We start from the raw sequence: 25536 nt of genomic DNA, 5'->3' as shown, positions 1-25536 counted from the left end.
ACCCGCCCTCCCCTGAGTCCTTCCTGTTTCCCAGGCCAGGTCCATCCAGGACACACAATGCCAGGGGTCAGAGTGCTACATTCCAGTGGCTTCACAGGCAAGGAGGGTTCTGGATTCCTTCATGGGGGGTGGGGGTGGGGCAAGAAGGCAGGCAGAGAGGGAGAAGTTCAGCAGAGGAGGATTCGGCCTGCTGCACCCACGACTCAGGGACCAAGGTCATGGGGCAGTGAGGCCAACAGGGGCCCCCAGAGGTCCCCCCAGAACAGGTAAGAAGCGGCCACTCCATCTCCTCAGGTCTGAAAAAAGAGGCTGTCACTTGCAGGCACACTGTAAAAAGCTCAAGAGAACACAACAGACTTTTACGAGCCTCAGTTCCTCAATCTGTAAAACAAGGGGGCTGGCCTAGAGCTGCTTTTCCGAGGACCGTTCTAACTCCATAGTTCTGATTCCAGGTGTAGCAGCAGTTCTCTGACCTTAGTCATTCTCAAGGCCTGAGGTCATTCTGACTAGCAAACAGGATGCCACTTCCACTCAGAAGGCAACCAAGCTTCTTTCACCTCCCAGAGCAAAACTGTCCTCTTGCAAAATCAGATTCCTGTGCCTCTGACTCAGTGTCTCCCAGACTCTCTTGGTGCCTTTGTTGTGATCTGTCTTTCGGATTTTAACTTTGTAGAGGGCTGGGCTCAAACCCTCAGGCTCTGGCCTCTCAAGGGCCTCCCAACTTGTCCTGCTTGCAGGGCCCCAAGGCTCACGAAATCAGGCTCCAGGACATGGTCACCATCTGGAGCTGAGGACTGAAGCAGGATGGCACTTAACACCTGGACCCATGGAGGGGCAGCTGGGAGCACCATAACACAGCGTGCACCGTGGAACTCCTCAAACCCCGAAGTTCGAGTCCACTGAACCCCAAAAGGGGAGGCTGGGGAGGACTGAGGAGCTGTCCCTGTGTAGGAAGGTAAACAGGCCAACTTCAGCCTCGGTACAGGACTGCCTACTCCCTCCCAAAACAGTCAAGGTGACTGTCCTCTCCTGGAGGATGGGCAGTGAGGGCCCATGGCCCATGGCTGGACTGGCATCCCACCATACTAGGGACAGGGGTCAGTTTGCTCATCAACCACCTGATGACTGATGGGAATAGAATTTGAGAGGGAAGGAAGAGAGAAATAGTGCCAGGGGGACTGGGGAGAGAGGATAAATGAAGAGGAACCTACTGAGGGCTGCCATTCATGAGTTAGACAAAGTCACAAGAAGCATCTGTCAGCCGGGTTCTACCTCCGGAAGACACTCCACAGAGAAAACAACACACTCGAGTGGTCAAATCTGCCAACTGTACTTCAACTAAACATCTATCTTCTCCCTTTCTTTAAAACCAACAATTGTTTCTAGTAAGTCCCTATGAGTAAAGGCTGACAACAGCAAAAGAGTAATTCTGTATAAAAGATAAAAACGATCCTACAAAAAGGTATCCTGACTCAGAGTCATCTCATTCTAAGTAATCCCTTTTATTGAAAACAAACAAAACAGAATCCCAGATCATTTACCACCTTCTTCCTGTCAGACCAGGACTCAACACCGAATACTCCTTTATTTACTAAGATCCAGACAGTATCGAGAGAACATGCCTTCCATGTGGTGAATCATCTGGAACTAACTGCACTCTGGACTTCCTCACCCTGCCCCAAGTCCACACCACCCTTCTAAGAAAGCAGTCCAGTGTCCTATTCAGTAAAACGTGCATGTTCCCACCACGTGTTGTCCCCACTACTGTCGACAGACGGCTCCTCTGTGGCGGCTGATTCCTGCACACAAGCACGGTGTGCGCCCAGAGCAGATGCCGCTGGGTGGCCCATAAAGACTGCCCTGTGACAGCTCTTCTGTGAGGAAGGTCAGCTTTTCAATGGGCCACTTCAATCTGAGTGAGAGAGATGTGAGAAAGAGGAAAGGCAGTTCTACACTTTTCTTTTTATAAAATGATGAATCCTTCAAACCACCTGTGAAATAATCTCACCAGGTAAGAAACACACAGCAGTCACTGACACTGAAATAAAATTTTTTTTTTTTTTTAAGTTGGGTAACAAGGGAGAACCTTAATGGTCGAAAGAAAAAAATTCTGGAATATACCAAGACCTAAAAAAGAAAAAAGAAAAGAAACATTATTAAAATGACACTAGACAACAAAAATGTCATTTAAAAGGGCAGGGCAAACGGTTTTCTTTGAGTATGTATGTGTGTTAAAGTTCTTCCAATTTCTCCATAAAGAAAAAGGATTCTAACTATTGTTGCAATCCGGTCACATAAATCATTTCTTGAATCAATAAACACTTTTAGAATGACAAGAAGCTGGAGGACTGCCAGAGGACTTCAGGTTCATGTTCTTGTCACCTTTGCAGACACGATCACTCTCTTAAAACCATCTTTTCCTAACCCTAATCGCCAGGGCCTGGGTCAAATACTCCCACCCTTTAGACCACAGTCCCTACCAAGAGAACATAAGGATGTATCTTCTTCAGTCCTTGCCACAGGAAACAGTGTCAGCAGAGACTTTTAAACTTTTTAACATGGAAGCAATGGCTTACCTCTTCTCGCTAGGGTTCTTAGGGTAGATGGGCAGTGACTCTGACAGCAGCCCTTCACATTCAATGGTCTATCGCCCAACAGCAAGAGACCATCACCTCAGGGCACCTGCCTGAGGGAAAAACACGAACAAGACCTCCTCACAGGTACCTTCGAGCCTTCAGCGTGATGTAATTTGAAGAAAAATGTGCCATCAATTTACTAATTAACTTCAAATATTATTTACTGAGCAAGTACTTCTTTGTTGGCATCACTGTAGGCACTGAGGTGGTGACAAAGAAGCAGTGACCTATTCAATTACAGAGCATCTTTCTACCCATCTTCCACCTCCAAAGCAAACACAAGTCAGAACAGAGTGAACCCGCAAAGGGCAGAGCCGGTTTTAATACAGTCATCAAATATGCTGGAATCTGAAATGTGCCAGTAACAATGCTTACTGGAAATAAATCACTATGAAGCGGTTTTGTCCTTTCAAAATTATCTTGGGAGCCAGTAAACATTAACCAAACTACTGAGAGACTGGGTGTGTTGGGTCTGATAAACAAATCACAGCACACAGTTACTGATATTTAATTTGGAACATCCTCCTATCCTGCCCCCCAACCGGGGGGAAGTATCTTCATGTGGATAATGCCTTATTTCAACCAAATATTACTTTTATTTTATGGTAAAAGGTGGGGGGATCATTCTTTCCACCTTCAGAATATTACGTTTAATCAACAAAACATTTAATGAACCCCTGCTCTGTACAGGCCATAGTGTACAAAGCTGAGGGACAAAGAGCTACCATGGCAACTAACATTTACCACCTGCTTATTATGTACAAGTTAGTATCGCAATGCTGTACACAAAAGAGTTAGCTTAGGTCTGGCTCATCACCACCTCAGTGAGGTAGATCCTATTATTATTCCCATTTTACAGATGGAAAGCATGCACAGAAGTCAAGCAGCTCGGGGCAGGGTAAGGTACCAGGTAAGTCACTAGGATGGACTATGAACTGACCTCAGGGCTTGAACCCCTGCTAGTGCATAATACTGCCTCCCCCAGATAAACGTGGTTTCTCCTTAAGGAACTCATTTAGCAACTACCTTTCTCCTGAGGAAGTCATCTCCTCTGGGCAGGTTTTCCTGAGACTGCATCCTCCATGCTCCCTGGCAAATGGAAGGAACACAAGCTAGCCGTGTGGGTAAAATGTCCCAAGACAATGGTGACTGCGCATCCGGGAAGGAAGCCGCGGGGCTGAGGAGGCAGCGCCAGTGCTCGGAGTGAGGCCAGAAGCACCATGAGGAGAGCAGTGGTCGGGCTGGCTGGGCAGTGTCCCCAAATTGCTAAGGGCAGAGGGTACCCGCGTGCAGAGCTGGGGGTTGAGTGAGGGCAGCAGCTGGAAGTGGGACTTCCTCAAGGAGGGTAGGTACGAGAGAAAGGGACTCAGACCCGCCCAGGGGGATCAGTAACCAACCCATAAAGAGAAAAAGACTCGGTTGCGGGGAGGACAGAGGGAGGGGGCTTGGGGCTCCAGTGGGCTGGGTCTGCCCCTCTCACTCTCTCTCTCTCTGGGTGCCCGGAGCGCTGGCGATGTGCACACAGAAGCAACAACAACTCGGTGTGTTGGGTCTGATTAACAAGTCACAGCACACGGTTACTGATATTTAATTTGGAACATCCTCCTTTCCTACGTATTATGTACAAGGTAGCACCTCCCACAACTCCAGCCCCAAATGCTACAGGCATTCAGTGTTCACGGAACTGCCTTTCTCCAAGACGCATGGTGTTTTGTTCTTAAAACTCAAGTCTCACGGGAGGTCAGGAAGTTAGTTATTTGACTACAAATTCGGAATGAAAAGGGACAGAGTGGCTATGGTTGGACTATGGTTCGGGGGGACATCCAAGACACTCGCCACACTAGATCCAGACCTGGAGCGCTGTCCCTTGGGAGCACCACCTCTGAGAGGTAAAAGTGTGAAGAAACGATAAACACATCCATCCACCATTTACCCCTGGCTTGAACCTCTGAGTCTGCAACCTCCCTCAAACTATATTTATACCTTCTCCCACTGCCTCACATCTGAACAGCCAGAAATAAACCCAGGGCTCTCAAACTTGAACCCTTCCTCCTCTGCCTCATCGAAGCTGGCCAAGTTCCAGGGCTCTGTAAGCAAAAAAACAAAACAAAACACACAGCTCAGAGGCACCGTACTAGCCCTCGCCAACTGCTGAAATGTTCTCCAAAAGCCAGATGCTTTACATTCTACCATAGGACAAGGAACATACAAATCGATTTCATTATCCATTGATTTAAACATTTATAACCACATTGTTAAGAAGCATTTGTAATGAAAACACAAGTGATTTTGGATGATAATAAAGATCAGCTGATTAATGATTAACTGTTTAGTATGAAGATAATCTACTGATGAAAAGACTTAAATAAATTTTATAAATTTGTTACAAGAGGAACTATAGGCCTTACATAGGGCCAAAGCTTAGGACAGTCCCATGCTCCTTCCCCCCGACAAACCTTTTCCCTAAAAGCTGTCAGCTTTCCCACACATTTTTATTCACCCTAAAGACCCAATGTCAGCACACATATTTTGGTGCTGGTGGCGAGTGTCAAATATTTGCTTTAGTACTGTTGGATGTATCTATTAACCTTTGTGCTTTAATTAATTTTTAAAAAGATTTTAACAAATTTTTAAAAGATGTTGTACACTTGACTTTAATAAATGCTACTGTCCCATAATATTACCTAAAATTCCACAAATATCCAAGGTTAAACTATTAAATCTAATGTGATTTCACCTTCAAATTGCTTTTTCAGTACAAAGTGTGCTTATTTTAAATAAATGTTGACCCAATATGTGTTAAAATCCAGCCGTGCAAATGCATTACTGAGCTCTAGGTACTGTGGTTTAGTGGCATGTTCCTGGGTTCTCTTTCCAACCAAGCAGCAGCCAGAGAAATCTCCAGTATTTTCTGGACTGGAAATGTTGATTGGTAGTGATCACATGCATGAATTATAAAATTTTGAAAGACTTATATTTCAGAAATAGTCATTTAATGTAAAGAGATAATCAAAATTTGTGTCTTCCTTTTGATAATCCAAAAAGCACCTCAAATTCATATAAAATATATCTGAAGCCTGGAGATCTGGTTTTCAATACTGTTTGTACAACTGGTTTTGAGTGAGAAATTTTTAAACAAAGACTACAGAAATGAATCTGAAATATTAAAACAGATGCTATCTATACATTTTGAATAGGCAACCAGTATCTGAGTTGTAAAAACTATTAAATAATTTAATAAAAATAACACAAGGAAAAAAAGTCTGTTTTCCTGATAGAGTTTCAACAAACTTAATTCCAAAAGCGATCCAAGGTTTTCCAAATTTTATGCATGTGCCTCATGGGATAACTTCTAGGCCTCCGGTTTTCATTTATAAATTGGTGGAAGTGGAAAACGTAAATTCTCAGGTAAGATCCTTGGTAACAAGAGCCTGTGTCTCGTGCATGCAAAGCATGCTGCAAATTCATCTTGAAGTCAGTATCTAGTATCTATTTAGAATGTAGTTAATTATATCCATCTTTCGCTCTAAATAAATATTTGCAATCCAATAATGCACTGCAAAAAAAAGCAACAGCATAAAAATGTCCCTACCCAGAGGGCTGGCTATTTGCACAAAGCCAACAAATCATTAGTTAACAGAGGAAAAGGTTAAAAAAAGCTTCAGTGTCCTCAGAGTCAACATGGTCCTGGTGGTAGCAAAGATATATGACAAAACAGCTAAAGGCCACACCACCTTCATGCCAAAGCCCCGGACACAAAGGGCCACAGACACAGGTAGCAAGTGGTCAAATCCTCAGTGAGGGAGAGAAGACAATTGTTTTCATGTCTGGAGAGTCTAGGTAACTCATGGAAACAAATTAAGACTACAAAGAATTCTGCCTTAAATTCACCAGAAGTGGTGCTTTATTTTTTCTTTCTCTTTTTGCCTTTTATATAGTCCTGAAAGGAAAGCAATAAGGAAAATGAAGTAGAAAGATACAGCCAGCACATCTTGGTTAATAAGCTTAAATTATAGTAGTGAGATGATGTAGCAACATAGGAAAATTCATTTGATATAATTTTAAAGGAAAGAAGCAATATACAGATGTGTGATTTTAAAAATGTATGTATACAGAGGAAGAGCAGACGAGGTATACACATACACAATAGCACAAAAACTAGTTCTTGGGTTTGGAGCAAACACATTTTTGGATCATTGTTTCTCTTCTCTATTTCCCAAACTGCCCAGTAAAGTTAGTTGTCTTTATAAGACAGTGGACCTAGTTTCTCTCCACAGCACATACAGCTAGTTAAGGGAAATAAAATATTCAAGAAATAAAATTACAGAAAAAGAATTTAGGTAATACCTTTCTAAGTGACCATTCAAAAGACTTGGGCCTTTTTTCCCCTCTTACAGGGTAAGACCCTTTCCCACATGCAACTAAGCTCTGAGAATCTCTGAGTACAAAAAGTTCTAAGAGATTTGTTTCAGTCCTTTCCAATGGTCTCCTTGGCATAAGCAAGACATCAGCAACTCCACATCAGACAAGGTATCCTAACTACGAAGAAGCAACACAGGGAGGAGATGCCTAGAGCTTTATAGAAGCCTCTTGGGAGACAATCTACAGGTCTTTATGCATATAAATTATTGAAGGATGGCCAGACAGAATTTTTTCTTCTGTTGGGATGAACAGAGTCTAACATTCCACTTAGAAGAAAATGCTATCATAGTAGAAAAATGGACACAAAGAGATGATCAAGGCAAGACTGTGCCCTGTAGGGAATTTGTGTCAGTGTGAGTGTGTAAGCACACGCACACATCACATCACATGCAATGTGTGTGCAGCTGTCCACTTAAGGACACAGTTTTCCACTGTAACAAGACAGAAAGAAAACATCTCTGTTTCTATTAACTCTAAAATCATGCACCGACGCAGGGATGCTGTCCCACCACGTTCTGTCGGTCCACTGGCTCCCCCACAGTTTTCCCTTGGTCATGGTGACTTCATCTCTACCCCTCAGAGAGCCACATCTATTCGCTTTCTCCAGCAGAAAGGTGACCTTTTTCTCCCCCAGCCCCGTCCCTGGGTCCAGCTGTAGGCTCATCAAAGGCCAGTGAGGAAACTGATTTCCCCTAAAGACCTCTGAGGGGTTCTTTTTTGGGACTCAGGGCAACTTGGCTATCTCTGTAGCTGAAAACGGTACTTGCTGGTTGCACTTGACACCTACTTCTCTGGTTCTCACCTTCCTGATAGTCTACTTTTCAGTTACAGAACTGTTTACTTTGGCTTTCAACAAGAGGGGCCCTCCCTCCTTCAAGTGTGTTTCCCCATTCTCCGCCTTCATTCATTATTTTATTAAAGACTGAGAGTCAACAGTCTCCTCTAACTGCAAGAACAGTTCTGGGTCCTTCACCCTCTACCTCACATTAACAAAAAAGCCACAGGTTTTGCGATACACCTGCCTCTAAGTTGGGCAGTATCCAGCATCAAATTAAACACTGTCTGCTGATAAGGTCTTAAAGAAGGCTAACTCTTGAAGGGGAACAACTTCCCAATGTCTGGAAACTGACTTTTAAACTTTTAACAGTAATGAAGCCACCTAAAAGTAAAAAATGTATTTTTGAAGAGTTACAGGATAATCATCAGTGGACACACAAAAAAATTACCTTGCTTAAAATCGTCAACCTTTCATCGCCAACAAAGCATCATGGAAAACTAGAGCTCTACTCCCATAACCTTAGCTGTCAGTTCCAGCTTGCCCTCCTCCCCCTTCCCAAAGCTTTTAGGACAACTGGTGCTCTAAAGTGGGTTACTGCGAAGCTGCCAGCCATGTCACTGATATTATAAACAATTACAATCATGTGTGAGATGAGCACCTTAAATATGGGAAAGTCGAAGGCACATGCTGTACCAGAGACACCAAAATTAAAACTGCACTAAGGAAACGGGGCTCTCTGGGCACACTCACTAAGGTCACAGAAGGTTACAGATGCCTGACTTCCACTGGGATAATTCTGTATATGGGTCTGTGACCCTGTATCCTTTATCTTGGGCCAGTCGCTCTCTCGTTTAGCAGTTGAAAAGTTCAATATCAAATGTATCACCCCAAAGGTTGTACTTTACTGCTGTGTCCTTAAGTGTCTAATGTCTTAGTGTCTTAATTTGTAAACCACTTTAAGACCTTCAGGAAAGTAAACAAACAAACAAAGAGTTCATGACTGGTGCTAAAGGAAAAACAATTCCACCCGGCTTAATAACAAGTTGGGATTCCAGCCACGAGTCATCAAGAATTCCTCAGTCCCTGAAGTCATAGGGTTTGGAGTAAATCCAAATGGAATTTTGCTTTTTTAAATTCCTTATATTGCATTCCTATGGACTTCCTGTTCAAACTCTTGTGAGGCATTCTTATTATTCACAGTCACACACTTCCACCCTCATGTTGTCAGCCTTGGAGCTCCCTCCCCAAAGAAGGTGCACAATTAAATTCCTGAGGACATTTGCAGATCACCTGCAGCAGCAAACAGGCTGTATCATTCACTGGCACAACACTCAGATGGAAAGTTCTATCCGTGTTTGTTAACTTAAACTCCTTCCTGACCAGGGCACATACATGCTTCAGACACAATCCTGGATTTGCAGAAATTACAGACATTTACTATCATCAATTATTCATATAGTCACTTATCTAAAACATGTCTATATAATAATTCATCACTGTTTGTCAGTTACAGTTTACAAGCAGCTGATCACTGCAGCAATCGCCAACTGCTCAGTGTCCCAGATCTCTGGTGGTAAAGAGGTTGGTTACAAGCTGCCGCCCACAAGGAAAATTCTTACGAGCTGATGAAAGGTTGGCGAATGAAAGGTGACACCTTTATGGCAGACAGGCAAAGAAGGAAAAGTTCTCACAAATAAAAATTACCTTTAAATATTTGCCAAAATAAATACCACTGAAATTAACCTAGCACAGCAAAATTTAAAAACTGAAATCTAGGGATGCCTGGCCGGGGGGGGGGGGGGGGGGGGGGGGGTGAGACAGGAGAGAGGACCTGGTTAACCAGTTCCAAGCTTCCTTCTGCAATGATGAGACTTTTCACTGGGATTCTCACAACAGCGTTCATTTGTTTCACTTTCCACAATACAAACCAAACAGTTCAGATGGAAAAGTTTTTGTATAATATCTTGGATGACCTTGAGTCTAGATTTAGTCAACAAATGCTCATTGAGTTCTTCCTGTGTGCCAAGCGCTAGAATAACACACAATCCTGGCACTCGAATGGGTCGCAATGAGGCAGAGAGACAGAAATGTGAACTCTAACACAGTGTGAAAAATGTTATAGCAGGGGAAGGAGAAAGTGCTATTTATGGGCACTGGGGGTGGGGGGATGGCATTGCTTTTTCCTGGGCAGGGCAGGAAGTCCTCACAAAGGAAGCAGCATAAAATGGCAGGGTTTGAAGGATAAGGACACATTCTGAAGGATGTAAAGATAATCTGGGGGAATCTGAAAGCGGACACCACACCCATTTTCCAGTTGCTGGCTTTGCCCCCGAACCTCTAGTTGCCACAGATATTAGGAAGCATGCGCCAGACAGGTCTCCTAATTTTCTGCATTCTCAAAGGGTCTTTCCCAACACAAATTTGAAACAAAGTTAGAAAGCCTACACCTTGGGGCACCTGGGTGGCTCAGTTGGTTGGACGACTGCCTTCGGCTCAGGTCATAATCCTGGAGTCCCAGGATCGAGTCCCATATCAGGCTCCCAGCTCCATGGGGAGTCTGCTTCTCCCTCTGACTTTCCCCTTGCTCATGTTCTCGCTCACTGTCTCTCTCTTAAATAAATAAATAAAATCTTTAAAAAAAAAAGAAAGCCTACACCTTGAGAATAGTCAGGTTCTGAATTTAGGAGTCTAATTTTCCCTTACCTGTGGGCTTTTAGTAATGACATGCAAATCACTAAGGCTCTATGGGAAGTTAAATGCTTATTATACTAAGATTATTAAAAAAAAAAAAAAAAAAAGGAAAGTTGGAACCATTATGCAAATGAAATATATCCCCTCCAAAGAAAAAACCAATTCACTGTTCCTCCTTTACTACTAGTCATCCTTTATGTTTTCGCCCTCTTTGTAGCTAATACCTTCTACTTTTCCATTCTCTCAAGAAATGGTATCAGCCAAGCATTTCTGACTCCAGGGCACATGCTTACACATTCACACACAGTTTAAAAAATATAATACATGACTATTTTCAGTGCCAAACGTAGCTGTAACTATATATTTCTTTTGGACATGTTTTATGTTATAAAGCATGTAAATACTTTTTCTCCCTCAAGTTTTCCAGAACTCTATTGGCAGAGTCTTTTTCCTTTCTTTTTCCAAAGCATTGAATACAATTTCCTGAACAGATAGTCAATAAACTTGGTTGCTGAGCGCTCACTCACCTTTTCCCAACATAGTCTTTGAAAATAATTTCATCTCCTTCCAACCAAGAACACCTCTGGCTTCTTTTATTTGCTTATTTCCCTATAGAGGTATTCCATTTCCCACCCTAAATTTCTGTTTTTCCTTTCTGCTATGACATCTAAAATTCCTGTGTAAGACCAAAAACTATATTTAGTGATAACCTACTATCAATCATCCCACACTGCCCTTCGCATAATAAATCTTTTGTCCCAATCAGCAGGAAATTAAGTCAGTAATTTTCCTGAGCTCCACTTGCCCATGTGTAGGTATCCCAATTAACTAGATAGTTTAAAAGCCAAAGCACTTTAATTAGAATTGTTTTTTCCACGTGTAATAAAACAATGCACAATCTTTATTTGTTAAGAAGTCATTTTCAGTTTGCTGATCTACAGAGTAGATAGTATACTTAATTTGCTCCAACTATGCAAGTGGTTTTCAGCACATAGACAACACAATGCAAAGTATTCTTTGTATTGTTCTCTCAGTAGCTGTACACACACACACACACACACACACACACACACACACACCCCACTCACTCACTCTATGTCCAAAGGTACGAAGTTAACTACATCTTGAAAGAAGGAATTATCACAGCTTCTTGTCTCTCAAAGTCACATCTGTAAGGGTACCAGAAGCCCAGCTGCTGATGCTACAGATTTTGCCAACCTGGGCACAGCTTTTTAGGCCAGCATATCTACCACAACCCTGTAAACCCTGTTTTATGAATTTTTATCACTTGCTGATTCCACAGAATCAAATGAATCACATGTACTGGCAACACTTCCCCTCCAAACATTTCTACAGAACTCCTCTCTGCCATCCTGCTAGTGTAGACACCGTTACTGGAAGAGGTCCTTACAGAGGACTTTTGATGGTTGGCACCAACTTCTCTTACTAGTCGGGTCACCAGTCGCTGGAGAGCTGCATACAACCATGCCCGGAAGAACAGGGAGGCAAACAGAAAGACTACGGGAAAGCATGCCTTTCAAGGAGAGATCCAGCTCGCCCTCCGTCATGGCAGGGTTTTATAGGGGAAGGAGGGCCAAAGCACAGCACAAAGACACAGGCATGAGAGGTACCAAATGGACCTTCTAGCACAGACTCTGACGGCAGCAAACACACACCCAACACCCTGGCCGCTTCCAAGAGAGAACCGCTCTAGAGAGAAGGCCCTAGGCATCGAGACCGTCATTACTGCCCCCCACCCCACCACCATTTTAAAAGTTCTTAAGTTCTCAAGCTAATATGCACCAACCAAGCAGGAAGAAACCCAAATAAAGACCTATTGATATACCAAAGAAGAGGAGACTAGAACCTAGCTTTTCAGCAAAAGCTCCGGTGAGTAAATGAACACCAGCCACCCCTCAATGGCTATTTCAGACACCACCATTATTAGCAATCCAGAAATCTACCCTGGAAGGACAGATAGGATAAGATCCGGATTTAACTTTGGATATCATCAAAGAAAGAAAGAAAGAGCAAGTCACAGTACTCCACAGCCCAGAAAGGTTTTCTGTTAAATGAAAAGATGTCTATCCAGTTATTAGTAATCTCAAAGCAGTTTTACAGACTGGAGGGGGGGAAAAAAAACACTCTTCGGGAGCAAAAAGCAAAATATCACAGAAAACTAAAAATTAAATAAGTTCACATTGCTAAGGATTGGTGGCTTAGGTAATTGAACTGAAAGTGAGAATCACAGAAGAGATCTACATAATAATTAGCTGCTGAGTTTTCTCCAGTCGCATACTCCCAAATGGAGTATTTAGCATTCAGCAGACTTATTAGCGAATAAATGCCCGACTGGAATTAACTAGCACCTCATTCTGGAAGGCTGCTCTTGGCAAAAACGTAATATCCACAAGGCAGAGCAAGTTGATTGCTGGTGTACACTGCAGGCTGGGCTGAGCGTCCCATTCTTTGGAATAATTCATGTTACATCAAGTTTCAGAGCCACAGGTCCACGCCACCCGGACAAGAGGCAAAGGATGGGTGAGGCTTCTAGACCCCCCAGAGACAACCTTCCGAGCTTCACAGCTGGCCTGCTCTCGAAACAGTCAGGGTAGGCTTGCTGCCTCGCAGACACACAGGGCTTCCTGCTCTCGTGGCTCACAGCACACAGACGTAATACGGGGGCTGGGGCGGCGGGCAGCACGTCCCTGTGCAGACACTAATCATCCCACCCTCCCGGTGTGAAGCACCCAAGGGCCACCTGGGCCAGAACCTCGCCCCAGTCCCCAATCCTCACGTGCAAGGACTGCTGTGTCTTTAAATCCAGCCTGCTCCTTAAGGAAACTCCCTGGCAAGTGAAAACAGCAGCAAAGGTAAAAGAATGCTGGGAATTTGGCTGCCGCCTGCAGTATTAGGAAGAACAGCAATTACTCAACTCTCTCCTGGTGTCAGAGGCAGAAATGAGCATGTGAATTTGGGCAAGTTTCGGCCTGTCTCTGCTCAAGCTTCTCCCCTTGCGGTATCTGTCACCTACCTTCCTCATGGTCGTCATAATTAACGAAGTCAAAGAGGAAAAGGGACAGAGTGAAGGCAGCAGGCCGGCACATTCACAAAAGAGAGGCATAAATTCTGCCCTGACTCCAGGCCGGGCTAATAGTCACCACGGCTTAAAGATTGCCACCATTTAAAGACGTCAGTAACTTCCCGATAACTGTGATTTGCCCTCTCCACCGCCTCGCCATAAACAGAACTGTGCGAGAACGCTTGATCTCTCTCTTCCTGCAAGCCCTTCCGTCGACAGCACTTGGCAGAGAGTCCTGGAGACACGACCACTTCTCCCTTCCCTGGCTCTGCAAATACGAGGTAATATTTGACTCCTGTGCCCCACTTCTAGGTCGTAAAAACATAGAACTTATGACCAGAAGGGCCTTAAGATATCATGGGTTCAGCTCCTCCGCCTTCAGGTAGGCAACTACCTAATTCCCTTTACACAAAGTAAGGCAATGTCCTGGGAAGCGGAGGTTTCATGTGAATTACTGAGCTACGAGGGGCCGAAAGCAGATCTGAAGGCACAGCTACTTCGTCTCCCGTATCATGTATATTCTCCCGAGCAGGAATGTTGCGTTCGTTCTCTCTCCGAGCAGCCGTAAGTCCTCCCTGCCACAAACCGGTACACACGTGAACCCATTCGTCCTTTTGATTAAAACATGGAAATTCATTTGGCCTTTCATTTTTAGGTCACAGACAGTGGTAACAAATTTTCCCAAGATCTGCCTGAAATAGAAGAACTCAGTAGCTCTGAAAAACGCACAGAATACTCAGTGTTCCTCAAACCATTTAAACATCCTTCTACGTTGGTTTTTGGAGGCAGAACTACCTACTTATCCCCTTTTCCCCCATGCAGAATGTAAATGTCCATATCTTCAAGAAAGCAAAGATGCCAACTATGGGAAGGGAGGAAAAGGGGAGACCATGTGAAGGTTTTCTAGGTCTACACTTGACCAGAGGATGGGATGTTCTGTCTCTGCGGAACCCAGAACACACACCGAGGGTACTGAGCGCCTGCATCCTGGACGGACGGTCCCTCACATGTGATGGGTCTGAAGTGGTCCAACTAATCCTTAAGATGAAAAGTCTAGCTCAGGTCAAACTTCCTTAAGGTAGCTTTACCTTATTTTGGCAGGTCTTTTGTAGTCTTAAAAAAGAAGTATCACAACTCTCCAGTGTTGAGGTGCCTTTTGTTTTATCACAGCTGGGAACCGTTCTGCTTGTGGCCTTTGGATAAGAACCTAAATAAGTTACCTCTTGTAGACCCAGGACTTTGCAGGCTCAGGTTTCACCCTGCCCTGCCAGAAATTCCTTTCTGTTTTGAATCTGAGATGTTTGTTTATGGTTTTTGTTTTGAAATGCTAAATAAGACAGGCACAATCTCTAGTTACAGCCTATATCCTTTTTTTTTTTTTTAACCTTGCTATAGCCAGAGTGGCTTGTTGTTAAGGACTAAGGACTTCCCTAAAACTTCCAAAGAGCAGACTCTTCAAATTATCTTCTCAGGAATTTGAAATGTAAAATAACACCTTGAAATATAACTAACACTTAAATTTTTGTTCTTAAATGTTCGTAAGACAAATGTTCCCAGGTGATTTCAAATTAGGGTGTTATTTTGGATTTGAAAAGCACATACTTAAACAAAACCTTGAAATTTCAAAGTTTATCTCCCCTTGCTTGTAGGTTACATGTTTGAATACCAGCACTCCTGATGAAAGATAGAGGCACAACAATGATAGGTAGTGAAAGAGTTTCTGGAAGAAAATTCAATTTCTACTATGTCATAATAAGGTCTGGTTGTCAAGAAGAAAATAAAAAACAGTTGTAAACTACTGATTGCAAGGACTGTATCTTCATCAAGTTCTTTCTCCTTGTTCCCTAAGAGCCAGTATAAAGCATTTGCTTTTTGAGTCCTCAGCCCCTATTTACTGGATAAAAATGATACTCCTTTGCAGGCATAAAGACAGCGCAGCAGTTCTGTCTTCCTAAAGTGGGGGAGGGGCGCACCTATACCAGGAACTAACGAGATGAGAACTCGAGTATTTTACTTCTAGGTGTTTTTTCCTAGCCTTCCGCTGTAGCACAAAGATGCTGCAGAGAAACCACAGGGCAAGTCCACAGGAAGGATGGCTGGAACGCATGGGATCAAGAAAAGCAACGCAGATGTTCTCTGTGCTGCACCCCATCTCCTGCTCATTCTTAACCTGCTCTTGTCTTTGAGCCGGCTAGGACAGCAGCTCCTTCCTGCCTTCCATCCATAACTGCGGTGATCCCAGCCTTGCCCTGGTGACAATCCCAGGGTCTCACAGGTCTCCAGGGATGCCCTGAAACCCACAGAAAACTTCTAACAATAAAAGGAAATTTAGGGTGCCTGGGTGACTGCCTTTGGCTCAGGTCATGGTCCTGGAGTCCAGGGATCGAGTCCCACATCAGGCTCCCTGCTCGGCAGGGAGTCTGCCTCTCCCGCTGACCACTGACCTCTCTCCCCTCATATTCTCTCTCTTTCTCTCAAAATAAATAAATAAACAAATAAGTCTTTTTAAAAAGTAAAAGGAAATTTAATATGCTTCCATTAAACCACAAGCCATCAATATTAAGATAGGTCATCTTCCAAAAAAAAAAAAAAAAAAGATAGGTCACCTTTTAAAAAGTCTTAGTTTGAAAACAGCTCACAGGTACTAAGAATTCAAACCACAAAATCAAGTAAATGCCCACATTCTGCAGAAACAGCAAAGAGGCGTGGGACTACAGCAGTAGTGGATGTGAGTGTGAAGGACCTCTGTCACAAAGCGCATTTTCTTAAACTTCTATACAAAGCTAACAAAGAAAAAATGAAAAAGGAAGACAGAATGAAAATGAGAATTAACATTATCTTTTTAAAATCTACTTGGTACCAGGAATTATACTCTACACACACCAACACACATTACCTGTGTCATTATAAACGTACACGTACCCTCTCCAACCCTCATTTCAACATCCACCTCACAGAAAGCTAACAGTATTGCATATTTTTACAGATGAGGAAACCGAAGCCCGAAACAATGAAGCAAGCTGGTTGCTCACAGTTAAAAAATAAGAACTGAGATCTGAACCCAGGTTTGTCTAGTATCAAGACCTCCCCCCCCCCCCAAAATATCCAGCACAGAGGAGTGGGAAGCCGGAAGGAAGACGGCAGAGAGCATACCCTCCAGACCTGCGTGGTGCCACACCCCCACTTAGTCCTTCCTGGTAGGTAGAGTCAGAGCCCCTCTTCAGTTGCTCTCCAGATGCTCAGCACTTCCTTATCTCAGAGCTCAAGAGTTGCAAGTAACTGTCTTGGATAGAACTGTCTCAACTCTCTGCCATTAGACCATGGTCTCTGTGAAAGCAGGTCCCTATCTTTCTTACTTTGGCTGAAAAATAACTACGGTAGCAGGTAACATGATCAGGTCTCACAGGCCATGCTCTGTTCTATATGCTTTCCATGGACTAGTTTTTTGCTCCTTAAAATGTGGTCTCAAGATCAGCAGCTTTGGCATCACCAGGGAGTTTATCAGAAAGGCAGAATCGCAGGCCCCACCCAGACCTACTGAATCAGGACCTCCATGCTGAATGAGAAGCCCAAGTGATTTGTGTGCATGTTAAAATTATAGAAGCACAGCGTTATCTCATTTAATCCTCACAACACACAAACACACACGCTGCCTATTACTATTTACTAATTGGGAAACTGAGGCTTAGAGAGGCAGCATCACAACAGTGTAGCTCAAAGACGGGACCCACAGCAGCTGCTCAGGAAACAGTTGTGGGTGGACGGACGGCAGGGAAACAGGTAGGAAGGAAACGACTGACTCAACGTCTGACCTCTAGTTCTGTCTAGCTGGTACCAATACACCAACTGCAGCAGCAGGTGCGACTGGGGCCCCAAAGCAGGAGAGCTGCAGCAGCCCACGCCGCTTCCTGAGCCCGAGTCGGGTCAAATCCTGTGCTGGCCGGCACGTGACCACTCCAGGAGCGAGGGCCCAACTCTTCCCTCAGAATGTCACGTGAAGGAAAACACACGGTACCAGCTGCAGTGAGGTTAGGTGCCTTCCTCTTCCCCAAATGAAATATTAGCCCACAAATTAAATGGTTACATCTACAACTCCTACAATGTAATGCAAAAACTTTCAGGTTCCTCCTTCTTTATGTTTACCCCAAATATACAAATTATTTAGACAATGCTTAACAAATGGGCATCTGAAGAAAGGCAGGAAATAGCTTTGGAGGCCCTTAAGTAAGTTTTTTACTCAATGCACTTATGGTGTTGGGGGAGAAGAGTGGAGGGGACCGGAACCAGATAAGTGCTCTTTTTCTAAGAGCCCGAACTCCTTAACTACTGATGCTCCTACTCAGGTAGATGAGGATTAAGCAGAACAACATAACGCACCCATGTCAAGTTGGTTTATTTATGCTCCCTACTCCCTCGTTGTTACTGTTCATCACCTGCCAGTCACTCTTCCAAGGGCTTCATAGCAATTCATTCACTGAATCCCTACAGCAACCCTACTGTTAATGCCAATAAACAGACAGAAAACTGAGATGCACAGAGATAGATGCAGAGATTTGACCTCAGAAACCACGTTTCCACCCATGACACTCTTTTATCAAGGTGTGAGTCTTCTGCATGGGAATTAACTGGGGCTGGCGAAGGGAGGTAAGGAATTGAAATCTGTTCGTTTTGTAAAAGAAAAAAAAAGATCTTTTAGTATATTTTTTTTTTCACATGGACCCAAAATGAACACTTAGAAGTGTTAACCCTGTGGGCTTTCTCTAAATTTACATCTATTCAACTACTCCTCTAGCCAGAAGACTGAGGAGGTCTTGTCGAAGCACAGAGGTTTTTCGTAATTTGACCACGCTAACTGGCCAAGACAAGCAGCAGAAGAGTGGGTGAGATGGGAAGATGCTTGATATAAAGGGACACCTCTCAGCTCACTGCCCACGTTCATCTGCCTAGTGGAACAAGCTAGAACAAGGAGAAAAATCACCCTGGAAAGGAAACTTGCCATTCTGAACCACAGCTAGTAAAGCATTAAGAATGCAGCCTCATTCTCAGATGTTGGGAAACACTCTGATGTATGTTGCACAGGCTCTAAGAAGAATGGGTAGGATCTCATCCCCTAGCAAAAAGAGCTCCTATCATACGTTTACGCCTAGTTTGAATTCAAATTCTCCTTTTCAGCTTTGCCACCAGAGCCTGAAAAGATCATCTCAGATCCTAGGATTCCTAGAATAAATTTTAACCACTTATTTCACTCCCCAACTAATCACACACATACTTGCAAAAATCATTTCTACTTGGCTTGAACTTGTATTATGAAGTAGACCCTTTAAGGTCTTGCTACCTTATTCTTTACTGAGATAAAAAAATTGTCGAGGAGGGGCGACTGGGTGGCTCAGGTCGTGAACCCAGGGTCCTGAGATCCAGCCCTGGGTGGTCTGGCTCCCTGAGAACCTGCTTCTCCTTCTCCCTCTGCCATTCCCACCACCTGTGTTCTCTGGTTCACTCTATCTCTCTGTCAAATAAATAAAATATTTTACAGGGGAGGGGACAGGGAGAGGAGGGGAGAAAAAGGAGGGAGGAAGGGAAGGAAGGAGTGCAGAGGGCAAGGAACACATCTGAGAGGTCCCCAAGCTCCCCAGCTGCCCTCTGCCTCAGCAGAAGGCCTGGTACAAAGTAGGAAATTGATGAATGAGTGATTGACTTCTGTAAAAAGACAAGTCAGATCTCTGAAAATTCAGCTTTGGAGAATGCAACCTCTGAAAAGGAAGGCTCTCCGTTTGTTACTCATGCATGCTTGGTTAGTCCAGTTTCCTCTCTGAATAATTAATTGAGCTGTACTGGGGTGTCTCTAAAATCCTGATAGTGCACGTGCCACACATGGAACACAGTGTCACCGGAAGCTGCTTCACCAATCAGCCCTGACCGTCCATCCGTCTCACCATGGCTTACCCACACGCGAAAGCAGCACTGCCATCCCGCCACGTTACTGCCGTCGCCTGAAAGATGTTAAACACACCCACTTTTTTTTTTTTTTCCCAAGAATTTCACAATTAATGTCTGGAATGTGTTTTGGATTATTCTTCAAAAGATGACACAGTTGCCCTAAGATGAATTCAATATTTTTCCTTTCTCCCATTTGTCATTCTTTGGTCCTCCCACTCCCTTATCTTTTTAGGGTCATCTACTTACTCCTCCCAACTTCATAATGCCTGTCCCCAGCACCCCCCAAGCCGTTCCCTTGTTTATCCAAGTCATCAGCTCTAACCAAGCCACGCAAAACGCAGAAACTTGCTAACTACCTCCTACTGCTCGATGCAATGCTCACAGCTTAAGGTGTCTTCAGACAGTTTTCTTCCTCAATTACCCTGTTCACGGCGGCCTTGCCAACTTACTTGCATGTGGGTTCTCCTGGTCACTGTTGGGCATGAATTAATGGCAGCAAATATCTCTAGACATGCTATTTTTGCCTTTCTGGTACTATGCAATTCATCTGCCCTTTGCCAAGTGTTTTATGTGACCGGATTCCTGAATACAGCGTGGATTCTGTAAGCGTGAGAGTCAAAGCGAAGGTCACCGAGTCCTGTCATTTGTATGTGTGCAGTGAACAGTCTCTCCATATTCTGTCAATATTTACTTCTGGGAGGAACTAATTATTTCCTTGTTTACTTGCATTGGTTTCTCTTCCCATACCCTAGTACCGTAATTTTATAGGCCCTCTGCTGGCCTTCTCTTTGTAAGAGCCCACTCCACCTGAAGACTTTGGAGATGGAAAGCAAAACACATTCCTCAAAAACAAGGAGTCCTGGGTGTTTCAAGTTTTCAAACGCTAATAAAGGAGTACTAACTTTGTCCCGCCCCTCTTTTTAATTAGTAAATTTAAAATCCATGGACTCTCGACTCCAAGTCCTACATTTCAGAGCAACGAGAGGAGATCTGTGTGGCTTGTGCATTAACCAAATGGTTTGGTTTGGGAAACAAACCTGGCTCCTGAGCAGCCTGACCTCAGATCCTCCGTATATTCTTTTCCAAGGAGCCATCATCTCCGACCCCAACACATTCTTCCAGGGTTTTGAGGAAAAACAAAACAAAACAAAACAAAAAAACCTATAACTTTCGAAAGGCAGCAGATCCAGCAAACAACAGGAGCTGTAAGCAGCCACCACATAACCTGGTGTGGTTCTGCTCCTCGCTGGCCCCGTGAAAACTCGGTAGAAGGAGAAGTTCAAACGCCTGGGAGAAATGAAAGGACTGTGTTTTGAAGGAGATAGTTTGGTAGATGCCATGGTTAAAAAAAAAACCACGGCAAGTTGCATAAAGACGAAGCTACTGCGTAAAGATGCACATGGGAAACAAAAGCTGGTACTTACCTACGACAGCAAACACCTGGCTCTACCACAGCCGGGTTCCCGGGGCAGAGCCACGCAGTAAGGTCTGCAGGCTTCCACGTCACTCTGTCCTCACAAACTGTCAAACCCAAGCCAGCATGTGCTCTTTTACTATGCAGAGAGAGAAGGCTGCCCATGTTCTCCCCAGCTTGCCCCCACGCCTCACAACAGAAGCATAATGTACTATTCCCCGTAAGAGGGAAAATGGTCCTCACCCCCACTGCAAAATAGAAGCCTCATGGTACCATCAAAACATTCTTCCTAGAAAATCCCGCTGTGGTCATTTTTCACAACTGTGTCTGATCTCCCATGCAGTCTTCTTCCTCAGGAGTTCAGAATTCAAATTTGTTTCAAACTTGTTTCTCTGGCTTTTAGGCGATTTACCTGGAGGCAGGCAGCCCAGCCAAGGGAGAGGCCACTTAGGAAGTCAGAAACCGCCACAGGGACTAACCCAATGAGTGGAAACAGTAAAGACTTGTGTCCCCCCCCACCCCGGGGGGGCCAGAAAGCACTTTTTAGACCGCAAGAGAGAAAAGAAAAAAACTTTAGGTACTTGGCTCTATGGCTGATTTTTAAAATGCACTTAAACCAAAACCATCTTTAAAAAAAAGGTATGATTTGGTTGATAACCATCTAAACAACGCCAAAAAGAAGATTGAGTGTACATGTCACATGACTCATAAGGCATGACTCTTCATATTATTTAATCTTTCAGATAAATTTTTCCTCACTATTCTTTCTATGGAGAAGGCTGTTCATCCATTTGCTCAATGAACATTTACTGAGAGCCTACTATGGGCTGGCGTGCCTTAAAAACTTAAGACAGTGATGAGCCACAGGTTGGAAGGGGTCCATCTTTGCTTCTGATTTACCTGTGAACCACAGTTAAAAAAACATGATTTTTTTTTTCACCACAAAGCCAGAATGGAGAGTTAACACAAGTAAGAACTACTGCAATTTGGCAAACCGAACTGTAACTGGTATTTAATTTATGTCCTCGAAAGCCGGTAGATTAGTCATGATAATATTTCTTTAACATGCAATATGATTTCTCAGTGAATTAAGTAAGTTTTCAGAACAGTTTTCATTAACAGATACAACCAGTAGGGGTCATTTTAGTGCAAAAATTGCAACGAAAGAGACTTCAACATGAATAAAATATATCAGTTCCTATTCATGTCAGTTACAATAATCGTGCTTCAGTGTGTGAATTTCTGGATAAAAATGGAAACTGAGGGAAAGACTAGCTGTTGAGAAATATCTTGCAAACGAAAAAAAGAAGCCTCTTCTAGGTAATTACTGACATTGAAAGACTCCTCTAATTTTTATAAAAAGAAAAAAAAAAGGTTATTTATCCTACATTTCCCCTAAATTCTGTAGTAAAGTGAAAATACTTGAAATTTTAGACAGACAATTGACAGTATCTGTGTAGATCCAAACACCGCATCATGCCAGGTGTTCTTACTTTGGTTTAATGGATTTAGAATACAACTTGACTGCTGCTTTTAGAATTCTACAAAGATTAGACACCCCCCCCAAATGCTGGGTGCCCAGTTTTGGCAACTGCAAACAGTCTTGCTAAACGAAAAGTGTTGCTAGAGACGGCAAATTGAGATACAATCACCAAAACAAGTACTTCCAAGCATCTTTGAGGCTAACACCAAGCGCATGGGGTGTTACCAGAAGAAATCAAACTAAGAGGGATGCCATCACTTCAGAGGAATGAAAAGCTCACCGACAAACTGCCAGAGTAACTCTGTACTGCGATGCCGGAAGACTGGTGCCAAAACACTCGATTACTGTGTATGTTCCCCCAGCTCCACATTTCCTTCACCAGAACCAAAAATACAAAAACAAGGGTTAAAATCATTAAAACCTCCAAGAGTCCTTCTCAGAGCCTAGCAGTTTCCACTGCAGCTGGCCTTGTTTCATGCTGCTTGTTCTTTTCAGATTTATGGGAGGCTGGCTTAAGTAAATCATACACTCCAAGTGGCAGGGTTCAAAGATGCATCTTCTAGTCCAACTCATTCAGAATTCCCCAAATCAAACACATAAAATTGTATCAGAAGTTAATCTCCTGGCCATTTTTTTTCCTTATGTGAGAAATAAAAACACATGTTTTAACACGGGACTTAACCTCTGAAGGCTTTTGTGTTTCAGGCAAATCAACTCTTTTCATCCAATGTCCTAAGGGTGCAGCAGTGCAGGGCCCCTTCCCTCTGAGTTCCCTTCACTCCATACTGCCCACTAGCTTCCAAACCAGAAAAGCCTCCTTGATTTTCCAGAACTGTCCAAACTCTAAAAACTACAGGTATAAATAAATGTGCATGGATTTAAAGAAAGCCATAGAACTGAAGTCTTTTAATAGACCCATTTTACCCCTAAGATTGCTACCTTCTTTTTCAGTACCTCGGCACGATAAATAAACACAGACACACAGAAGGATGCCTCAGAAGAAACCCTTCCCCGGTGTCCTGGGTCTGGCTGTGAGTAGTAAGGAACGGACCAGGTCAGGGGGCGCCTGTCCCTCCTCCTCGCCGCTCCTCCAGAAGTAAGGCAAGCTGCTCTGCACCAGGACGGCCCGGAACAGCATCGTCACCCCGACGTCAGCCGGAGCAGGGATCCCGCTTTTAACTGGTGCTCACCGAGTCCTGCCCATTAGCCAAATAAAAAAGAACTCACTGCCTCTCCCTAGTCCCCCAAGCAGACCAAGCACCCGGAGAGCGAGGCAGAAGGGCAGGGCTCAGGGCCGACCCCCGCTCTCAGGGTCCACCCAACGAGGTTAGGCTCACTACTCTAACCGCTTTCCCCCTTGGTCAGGGTCCACACCGAGGTGCACCAGGCTTCGTGGAGAAAACAGCAGAACCGCCCTCGCCGTCAGACAAACAGAAGGAACCGGCAACACGATAGGAAACACGCGGATATCCGATCTTAAGCAGCAGCCACGAATATAGTCAGCAACAACTTTTCACTCGGAGGGGCAACACCCCGCATCCCCCCTCCCCGCCCCCATTCAGAAGAGAAAGCCTTTGACTGTTTTCAATAGGCAAATCAATGAGTAACCACCCTAGGTAACTTCCCCTGGGCTGACATATTCCGGAGCTGAAACTGATTTACACGCGAAAGAGGAGGAAGGCGTGAAGAGCGCAAGGAAAAAATAATAAAAGAGTCACGCAGGGAGTGTGAGCTGAAGACACGTCTCCTCGCCAACAGAAAAGGGACTTTCGACAGCGGTGTGCAGCCCTCGGTAGCCCACTGCGCTAGTGCGGGGAGGGCGGCAGGGGCCGGACTCCCCGAGGGGCTCGCGACAGCCTCCGCAGTGCCCCCTGCCCGCGACGCCCCCACTCCGGGGAGCGGGACCCGCCCCTCCGCCCCACCCCCCCGGCAGTCCCAGCCCGAACAGCCACACGTGTGCGGGTCTCTGCACGGCCACCCCGACCCGCCCATCCCCACCCACGAAATCCACCCTCGCCCGAGGCCGGCCGGCCGGCCCAGCGTCCGGGGAAGCGGACGAGCGGGAATCAGGGGACCCGGGGGCCCTCTCCCGGGGGCGGAGGCCCCCTCCTCCGGCGGAGCCCTCTCTCCTCGGCAAAGTCTCGGCCAAACTTTGTTAGGCGCAGCCAGGTGGGAGGGGGCCCGCGGCGGGCGGCCGTACCTTCGCATACGCCCACTTCGTACTCGGTGATGGAGTCGCCATTGAGCGGGGGGCGGATGACACAGCGCAGCCCCCGGTCGCAGGCTCCGTGCAGCCCGTAGGCGCCGCCGCAGCTCTCGTTCCTCTGGCGGGCGCACATGTAGCAGCAGCCGCAGACGCCCTGCACGATGCTCCCGGGGCAGCTCCTGGGCTCTTCGCACTTGGACTCGTCGCAGGGCAGGCAGACCAGCGCCCGGGTGCCGGAGCGCGCCAGCAGCAGCAGCAGCCAGACCAGGAGGTGCCCGCAGCCGGCCAGCCCCCTGCCCCCCGCCACCAAGTACATCCTCCTGCGCCGCCGCCGCCGCCTCCTCGCAGCCGGGCCGGGAGCGGGGCGGGCGTCCTCCCCTGCGCGGGGCACACGCGCCGCCGCCGCCGCACCCGCAGCCCGCGGTCCTCGCCGCCCCCCTCGGGGCCTCCGGGGCGCGCCTCCCCTCGCGGGGCGAGGCCCCCGCCCCCCGCTGCGGGCCGCGCCGACCCCGAGCCCACTAGCGTTGGCGCCAGCGGTGGCTTCCCCTCCTCCTCCTCCTCCCGGGAGGGAGGGGGAAAAAAGAAAAAAAGTTTCCTCCCGGCAGCTCCGGTTCAACCCAAACTTCTGGCGGCGGCGGCGGCGGCGCTGGGCTCCAACCCCGGCTGGCGGCGCCTCCTCCCTCTCCTCCTCCGCGTCGGCCGGCCCCGCGGCGGTGGTGGCGGCGGCGCAGCCTCCGGGCCGGTCCCCGCCTCCCGAGCCGCCGAGTGGGCGCGGTGGCGCAGCAGAAGGTCCGCGGCGTCCGCTCCGCGCGCCCCGCTCGCCTCACTCCTGCGCGGCTCCTCCGGGCGCTTGTTTATGGCTGGAGCCTCCGCCGCTCGGGCTGCGC

At 45.7% G+C, this 25536-nt stretch overlaps 1 protein-coding gene across 7 annotated transcripts in view; it reads right to left on the bottom strand.

Annotated features, from left to right (window-relative positions):
- The window catches only part of CRIM1 (cysteine rich transmembrane BMP regulator 1), a 188885-nt gene extending 163753 nt beyond the window's left edge, over positions 1-25132 (bottom strand). For 5 of the 7 annotated variants that reach the window (XM_032352988.1, XM_032352991.1, XM_032352992.1 and 2 more), the window contains exon 1: positions 24644-25088. In XM_032352988.1, coding sequence (XP_032208879.1) covers positions 24644-24965 — 322 coding nt within the window. In that variant the 5' untranslated portion in view covers positions 24966-25088. Of the gene's footprint in view, positions 1-13561; positions 15061-24643 lie in introns of those variants that run through there. The other 2 variants (XM_032352989.1, XM_032352994.1) reach the window with 2 other exon arrangements.
- Between the last annotated feature and the right edge of the window lie 404 nt (positions 25133-25536).

The sequence above is a fragment of the Mustela erminea genome, chromosome 7, assembly GCF_009829155.1.
Source record: "Mustela erminea isolate mMusErm1 chromosome 7, mMusErm1.Pri, whole genome shotgun sequence".
NCBI lineage: Eukaryota > Metazoa > Chordata > Mammalia > Carnivora > Mustelidae > Mustela > Mustela erminea.
Note: the sequence above shows the minus strand (reverse complement) of the source record. Positions and strands in the feature narration are given on the sequence as shown.